The following is a 9,037-nucleotide window of genomic DNA, read 5'->3' as shown; positions in this document are numbered from 1 at the left end:
TTATAATACATCATATATCAAGAGTTGGTATTCCATTTTAAACAGGGTTAAAAAATAAAAACTCCATTATATAACTTCTAAGACTAATAATTTGTAGTTTCAGAACTCATCAACTGGAGTCCTGATGTGGTGCTGTAGGATAAGCACTGTACTGCTAAGATCAATATCAGTGATTCAAACCCACCAGTCACTCCTCAGAAATTCTATATAAGGTAAGCTATGAGTCGGAATCAACTCTGCAGCACTTAACAACTCTACAACTATTGCCAACATTATTTTTCCCAACATGCTTTATTCTGTGCTTTTGCACATTTCCATCCCTGCTGCAAGTCTTCTCCCATCCACATATGATCATGTCTTCCTTCAAGCTCCTAGGGCTTATCTTCCTTTGATCCCTAAACAAACAAACAAACCAAACCCACTGGTATCAATTCATTCCAACTTCTAGCAATCCTACACAACAGAGTAGAATTGCTCCTTGGGGTTTGGGCTTCAAAGACTTTTTAGGAATAGATTGCCTCATCTTCTTCCCATGGATTGGCTCAGAGGTTCGAACCACCAACCTTACAATTAGCAGTCTAACCTTAGCACACAGTGCCACCAGGGCTCTCTTTAATTCCCTATGACTTACTAAATCTCCTTTAAGTTATTGTTAAATGTCATCAAGTCAGTTCTAACTCATGGCAACCCTGTACAGGGTGTCCAAGGAGGGGCTGGTGGGTTGTACTGCTGACCTTGTGGTTCATAGTCCAGTGCCTGTCCTACAGAGCCACACCAGAAGTCCTTCAAGGCTAGGGGCTAATTCTCACAGTATAATTTACCTTATAAGAGCAAATATAATCCTTTAAAATATCTGATAGGGTATCAGATGTGACCTAAGGAGAACTGTGAAGAACTGAGCCAAAAGAGAATAGGGAAATGGAACTTTTGAGTTATCTCATTTTTGAAGGAATTTTTCTTTCCTATTTTACAGTCGGAATTGACTCAGAATTGATACCAGCTGCTCCAAAGGACAAAGATAAGACTGTCTGCTACCAGAAAGACACACACATCAGAAACAGTACACAGGGTCTCTGTGAGTCAGCACTGACCCAATGGCAGTGGGTATTTGACAGTCAAGGAGCCCTCGTGGTACAATGGTTAAGCAGTCGGCTGTTAACCAAAAGGTTGGCAGTTAGTTTAATGTCACCTGCTGTGGCAGGCTATCTGCTTCATTAAAGATGTACAGCCTTGGAGGCCCTAGAGCAGCTCTGCTTTGTCCCATACGGCTGCTATCAGTCTGAGCCAACTTACCAGCAACAGGCTTGGGTTTGGTCAGCTATTTTATATCTTCAATGCAATTCAGAGAACTAGGAATTCACATCTAGTTTTAATCTACTAACAACAAAACTAAGATACAAATATATTAACATTAACAAACTATGGAGTCCGGGTGTGGTGCCGAGATGAGACCTAGTTCTTGGTATACACACATACATACAAGTCTGTGGGAAAAGCTGGTGGAAAATTTTCATTATCTTTTAATTCCGTTTTTCTGTGAACTTTTTAAATGTCTGGTGTGTTTTATATATGTATCTACACATTGAAAACAACAACAACAAACTAATATCTAATAGCAACGACTGAAACCTTTGTGCAAAGCACACCAGAGGTCAATGATCCACCACGTAAACACACAACAGATATCCTTTTTGGGTTTTTTTCAGAGCACAGGCTTTTCTCCCTTTTGTGTTCACTTCCTGTCAAGTCTGACATTTAAAAGAATACCAACGGAGCTTAAAAATATATGTTTATCACCAAGTCAGAGTCCAAAAATAAAAGCTAGTCACTACAACTGTACTAGTGTGCAAGACAGTCCTTTATTTGACTTTTGAAAAAAATAAATTAAAAAAAGAAATACGTTCACTTTTTTCTTATTGAGACGTGTTCTGGCAAGGTATTTGTAAAACTCAATAAAGACATACCAATGCTTGGTGACCATAGAAATAATTATGACAGAATCCAATCCTATGAGTCAGCTATATGCTGACAACATGTAAAGAAGACTCAGTTTCCTATGCCATATTAAAATTTAATACAAGGAAATCGTTAACAACTAGTACAAGGGTAAGTCAAAAAGTATTGCTACTATAGAGTTCCAGTTCATACATGTCCAGGTTTATTAAAAATAAAACATGTTTAAGCATGTCGTGGCGATCAGAGGAAGGCTGTAGAGAAAGTGTCTCAGTACTACACTTGTCTTAGCTTTGTTAGGAGGCCTCCATAAAAAGACCCAAGCAAAATAGTGGCTTGTGAGGGGAGCTGCTGGGCTAATTAGTTGAAAGCAGAGAGACTAGCTCACAAGGTAGCTCACAGGGTTGTGGAGCCTGTTTTGGGAGGACTCCAAAGTGGGGATTTTGATACAATTTTCTTAAAGAACACAGCATGATCACGGGGACTGACTTATTAGGAAGAAATGTGAAGAAAATGGAAAACTGCACTTGTGAGAAAAGGTCAGGAAATTTGAACTGGGGAATTTCTTTCTATCACATCACCACCGCACCTGTTCATTCTTTTAGAGTAGCAAGGCCTGTCCCATGAGAATTTCATTGGAAAACCTTACTGTGTGTCCACCCTCCAGGCCTGAACTTGCCTGTTTCGATTTTTTTTTGTCTCCCAAAAGCTAATAACATTTAAAAATAACATGCTTTAAGTCCCTCAAGGAGTCCAAAACTGTCATTTTGACGTCATGTAAATAGAAAAGCAGAGTTCTTTGAGGAAGAGTTAGAGAGATGGAAACATCATTTTCAGAAGTTTACAGACCAAGATGGAGGATATGTCAAGCTTCAGATTTTGATATTTTTATTTAATTTTGTAGCAATACCTTTTACTTATCTTCATACTTCTGTACTATGCATTAGTAAGTACCCCTCCAAAACAGCACTACTCAAAAGGAAATACAGAAAAATATAAACAATACTCTAAATATTCTCTAAGTATACATATTTATAAAACAGCCCTGGCAGCATAGGGGTTTATGAGTTGGGTTAACCACAAGGTCAGTAGTTCGAATCTACCAGATGCTCCACAGGAGAAAGATGAGGCTTTCTGCTCCTATAATGATTTGGAGCCTTGGACCCTCTACAGGAGCACTGTGAGTCAGAACTGACTCCAGGGTACACCATACATATTAACAAATCCTTTATCAAGCACTAAGTACTATGCAGAACCCTCCAGCCACTGTGAAGGTACAATGATCGGAACAGAATACCAGAGTAGAGAGCTACACATCAATGAGCGAGCAGAGCATCGGAGGTATACAGTGGGCTCCTCTCAAGTCTTCAGCTGAGGTAACGATCCAAAGTTGGCAAAGAATCACTGAAAGAAGTAGAACCACTGCAGGAGCTGACAGGGCCAGAATTGTCATTCCTACTACCCAGAGTGAAAACCTTGCAATATGTGGGAGGTGAGCCAATAACTGAGATATGAGGAACTTGCAGCTCCCCTCTTCCTCTCAACTAGAGCTTGAGAACCTGACAGCAAAGTTTTTAAGCAGCTCAGTGACTAACCCAAAAGGTTGGTGGTTCAAATCCACCCTCCATGAAAGATTCCTACAGATCAATCCTACTCTGTATATTATAGGGTCATTATGAATCCAAATCTACTCAACAGTTGTGTTTGTTTGTTTGTTTGTCAGCCTGGGCAGTGGGGTAGGAGGAGGGAGTGCAAATAGTTAACTGATTGGCTGCTGACTTTTTGGTTGGCAGCTAGAACCCACCAGCCACTACCCAGGAAAAACCTAACACTCTGCTCCCATAAAGATGACAGCCTTGAAACCCTATGGGCAGTTCATTTCTATTCTGTAAGGCCTGCTGTAAGTCAAAACTGACTTGATGGGAATGGCAAAGTCTGTCTGCTCCTCTTTGTCCAGTGACTGCAGGCAGTTGCTTTTTATGTTCTGTACAAGTCTTATTGTTTGTTTTTGAAAGTGAGTCATGTGGTAGTGTCTTCCTCCATCCTTACCAGATACATATGTCTCCCAGAAAATGGCTTTAACCTGAGAAAGTGACATGAGATTTTTGCTCCAGAAAGATCTCTCTGGCTACTGTGAGAAGAATGGTGTTAAGGTGGCTAGAGATACGGAAAGATCAATAGGAAGACTCCATAATTGTTCAGGAAAGCAAGTCTATCTAAGAATAAAACACCTAATGTCCCTTGATTTACATAGATTCTAGTGAAAAAAATTTGATAAAATTTTGAAAATACTGAAAGATATCCAAATGTCATTTCCTCATCTGCTGGCATTATAAACTGCTTAATCCATTTAGTACTCCCAAACATCTTTCTTATTAAGTCACTTCCAACTCATAACAAGCCTGCATAGTGTTTCTGAGGAGCGGTTGGTAAATTTGAACTGCTGACCTTACGGTTCAAACTGACCTTATTGTCCAGTGCTAAACCTAAAATGACATACCAGAATTCCCCCAAACATCTAGAGGTCATCTAATCTAGCCTTTAAGAAGGGTTCATTCTAAATTACCTCTTGACTAGCTGTAGTCAAGTTGATTCCATCTCATGGAGATGTGTTCCATAGATGGCCTTCAGGGCTGTGACCTTTCTGAGGCAGAATGTCAGGATGGGTTCAAAACACCAATCTTTCATTATCAGCCAAACCCTTAATCATCTGCGCTACCCAGTGACTATGAAATCACCTCTGCTGTTATTACTGATGCTATTAAATCTATTCCAATTCTAGTGACCCTAGAGGGTTTCCCAGGCTGTAAACTTTATAGAAGCAGACTGCCACATCTTTCTCCCGCTGACTGGTGGCTTCAATCCACTGACCTTTTATTTAATAGCCAAGTACTTAATCACTGAGCCACCAGGGCTCCTGCAAATCATTGCTAGTCTCTCAAATGCCAGAATACGAGATTTCATTAGGTTTGTCAATAGATTGTTTCTGCATTTTATATTCATACATTGCCTGCTGAACACTCTAGAAGCAAAACAAATGAAAGTGTGCTCATTCCTTATTTTTATTTTTTGAATAATTTTTTCTATTTTTGTTGTTGAAAATATACACAGAACATAAACCAATTCATAATTTCTTGCTTATTCCTTCTTAAATTTACTATGTTCTAATTTAGTAGTTGTTGAGACTTACAGGCAAACATGCTTGTAAATCCTTTCCCTACTCAATATTAAAAAATATAATGATGTTCTTTCTTTCATTATATTACTGGGTGGAGGGGAGTAACACCCCACTTGATGTTTCCCTAGATCAACACTGCCCCCTGATCTTCAGTTACCGGCTGTCACTCTCTTTCCTTTTATGATTAAAAAAGCAACATATGGCTATTTTTAAAAAATACAAACATTAAAGTTCTCCGGAGATACTACAATTAGAATTTAAATTCAGAGCTTTTAACTGCCATCTTAACATAAATAAATGTTTACCTTTGACAGATGTGTGTCATTTTTCCTCAAAAATAAAGAAATATTGTTTAGAATCCTAGAATGCCAGTAACTGAGTTTGAGTACAAGCAGGTTACACATAGTAAGTTTTTACTAAATTTTCAGAGCCCTTGTCTTTTTTTAATTCTTACAACATCTATACCAAATGTAGTAAATCCAGGGTTAATTAATGTTTTCTGATAGAAAACCAATTAATTCTCTAAGAGAAATGAGGATGGTCACACTTTCACATCTTACGGTAATGTCATTTCCACATTTTGGGTTGGAGGGGTACAGCAGCCTCGGGAAAGTACTCTCTACAGTTATTTTTGCCTCTTTCCTTTAATTTCTCAGTTTTACCCTAGCCATTTATTTTTCTTATAAAGTGGGACCCACTGTCATCGAGTCATTTCTGACTTAAAAGATTTTCCAAATTTAGTTATAGCAATGTAACACACTTTCCCTGCTTCTTTCCTCAACCTACTGGGGTCTATGTGACATAACAGTATTAAAAAGCAGTGAAAAGGATGTTATTTCTTTGCCATTATGTTTTAAGAACCATTTCAAACTTAAAACAAAGGCTATATAAATAGAATTGGGCTCAATATGACAAAGGCTTTATTTACTTTTTATCGTTTATATATATATATAGGTATAAATTAGAAGACATATGCTTTGTATGCAACATAGTCTCAAAATAAATTTTTCTATTAATCTACAAATGTGATGATTTACAAAGTATTACATTAACCGCACAGATTTAAAGAGCTGAATAGAAGAAACCTGAAATAAGTAATAATTTGCTATGTCATAGGAAATACCACCTTTATTAGAATAAAAGTTTATTAATAGATTATAAGTAGAATACCTACAGAATATGATGTTGATTGTAAGTATTGTCTATAGCTCCAAATAAATGCTTTAAACAATAGTTATAATCAAACAACAGTATAGTTTTCTAGACTATTTGTACCAATGGGACAAAATAAATCTCACTAAAATGAATAAAGAATATATTTTCTAATCCACTAAATAAAATAATCTCAAAATTGTTCATCATTTTTTAGAAATATTTTCAAACAAGGTACCTCTATTTTAAATAAATTACTCAAATATTTTAAAGAATTCTGATTTTTTTTTTTTTAGGGTAGCACGTTTTAAGAAAAGCTAATTCTAAATAAATCATGATATCAGATGACCTGGGGAACTCAAATACAACTGCATTCTAATATTCTACTAGATCCCTGGGCTATCTACTAAATCACATTATTTATTACAGTGCATATTTGTTTTTAAGGTAGGTTTCAACAAATATCCGAGTAATTTTTTAGCCATATGCATATTTATAAATATCTGTTAATTATTTTAGCTAGTTACTTACTGAGAGCCATGCAAGGGATTCCATGATTCGATGTTCACATCTTTCTAAATGTTTTATCATTTCTCTTGTCAAGTTGGCTTCTGCTTTGATAAAACTTTCAATCACTTTGTAAAAATCAAAGGCTTTTAAATTAAGTACATTCAGAATCCATGGGAAGGACAAATCTGTTCCAGAATCAAGATTCTGAGATGTACTTCCTAAAAATGAAAGAAGAAATGTAACTTAGGTATGAAATGTTAAGCCTTGAGCTACATATTTTTAGGTTGGAGGAGTGTGTTAAACAAAGACTTAAAACACAGTAGAAGGCTAAAAAAATTTTCATTTAGAGCAGAATTTTTTTATTTTGGAATCCACTGACTCATAGGAAATAGGCTCACTAATGTTGAGTGTATGTGCAGTTTTTTTTCCTAAAGAGACCTCATAACTCTCATCAAACTTTTAAGAGGTTTTAATACCCTAAAACCTACACCATGGTTCCTAGCAAGATTAATATATTTCATCAGCAGGGCACAGCATATCCATTTTAACTCACTCACTAATCTCTGGGTGGAGCAATCATTATCTAAGATTTTACTCGTTTGATTAGTTAGAAAATTGTATCTCTTTTAAAATGTACATGTTATAATGAGGATTCAGAGTTCTCCATAATTGGTTAAATTTTAATCGTCTATTATATCCTTAGGAAATTATTTTGTTTTTGTAAAAATAATATATTAAAATTATAGTTTAAAAAAGTCCAATCCACTCATTGAACTTTGTTCTGAGTATCTGGTGGAGTCTAACTCCAAGCTTTGGTCTCATAACCATAGAGTCTACAGCAGAGCTTCCGGGTCAGTAGAGGCTGCTCTTTAATACACTTTTGGAATTTTACAATCTCACAGGCATTGGAGGGGTCTTAATAGGTAGCTTCCCTGGATTCAGTATGCCCAAAACAGGAGTCTAGAAACATACATCTCCAAAATGATCTGAAATAATTCAGATAATAAGCCTTATGATCAATTACATTCTTCAGTATGTACTAACATAATATACATGGTTTTTGTTCTAAACCATGACCCCCAGAAGTCACTATGCATTAAGAAGCCTCTCTAGTTTAAATTTAACTAAAATGTTAATTTACTGAAATTTAACTTACTGCTATATGTAGCCATTACAACCTCAAGAGCGCACGCCAGCAAAGACTTATGAAAGATGTTGTCATTCAGGAGTTTGCTAAAGGGGAAAAAAATTATTTCAAACCATTTATTTTTGTAAAAAGGAAAATTTTTTTCTTTTTAACTAAAACTAAACAATGTACCTGAAGTTTTGAATGGATAATCGTTCTTCTTCCTACAATAGAAAAAAAATAATAAAAACTTTAACTGAAATCATATATTTTTTTTTGCCAGCACTGAATTTTTCTGTTATGTTTTTAACTTACTGATTTAAGCATGGATTCCATTACTCGATAATATAGTCGGACTCCAAGTTTGTATCGCTACAAACAAACAAACAAACAAACAAAAAGTATAAGATCCTAATATTTTACAAACCACAATTACTAGTTTTCTAAGAGTCTTTTCTTGAAACACACTTCTGATCGGTTATTAAGAGATCACAAAAGTTACCACCTTGTGTTCTAATGCAAAAGACTCGAGTAGAAAGTAAGGTTAATGTTCCTGATATTACCAAGAGGGTATATTTAGTACCTGGCTGTCTTTCACTCCATCAGTTTACATCAGTCTACATCTTTCAACAGATATGTAAGTCTATGGATTTTTTATGTGTCCTGTAAAAGCACTTTAAATGCCAAATGTCATTTGACTTCATATGACTTAGGGTATATATTTTTATGATAGCCAACCAGTCACTGACCATAAAAGTAAAACTGGTGATGGTGGTGGAGTCGGTTCCAACTCATAGCGATCCCTGTATAGGGTTTCCAAGGCTGTAAATCTTTACGGAAGCAGAAAGCCTCATCTTTCTCTCTTGAAGCAGCTGGTTAGCGTCGAAATGCTGAATTTATATTTAGCAACTCAGCTCGTAATCCGCTATACTATCAGAGCTCCAAAAAATAAAACTGGCACAGGCAAAATTCAGACCAAACTGACTTTGCCAGCATAAAATTTTAACCAAGTAACTAGTCACCAACAATTGAAAGAATCACCATATTTTTAGAGACAGCTACAAATAAGCATGGCTGGTTGTGTGCCGTGGAGTCGGTTCTGACTCACAGCGACCCTG

At 36.2% G+C, this 9,037-nt stretch overlaps 1 protein-coding gene across 1 annotated transcript in view; it reads right to left on the bottom strand.

The window, feature by feature from the left end:
* The window catches only part of RB1 (retinoblastoma 1), a 250,862-nt gene that overhangs the window by 104,224 nt on the left and 137,601 nt on the right, over positions 1–9,037 (bottom strand). Inside the window, exons 14-17 of the mRNA XM_006837641.1 lie at positions 8,235–8,291; positions 8,112–8,143; positions 7,950–8,026; positions 6,815–7,011 (exon numbers count right to left, since the gene is read on the bottom strand). Of these exons, the coding sequence (XP_006837704.1) occupies positions 6,815–7,011; positions 7,950–8,026; positions 8,112–8,143; positions 8,235–8,291 (363 nt within the window). The remainder of the gene's footprint in view (positions 1–6,814; positions 7,012–7,949; positions 8,027–8,111; positions 8,144–8,234; positions 8,292–9,037) is intronic.

The sequence above is a fragment of the Chrysochloris asiatica genome, unplaced genomic scaffold (assembly GCF_000296735.1).
Source record: "Chrysochloris asiatica unplaced genomic scaffold, ChrAsi1.0 scaffold00022, whole genome shotgun sequence".
Classification (NCBI taxonomy): domain Eukaryota; kingdom Metazoa; phylum Chordata; class Mammalia; order Afrosoricida; family Chrysochloridae; genus Chrysochloris; species Chrysochloris asiatica.
The sequence above is the reverse complement of the archived record's forward strand: the minus strand, read 5'-3'. Positions and strand labels throughout refer to the sequence as shown.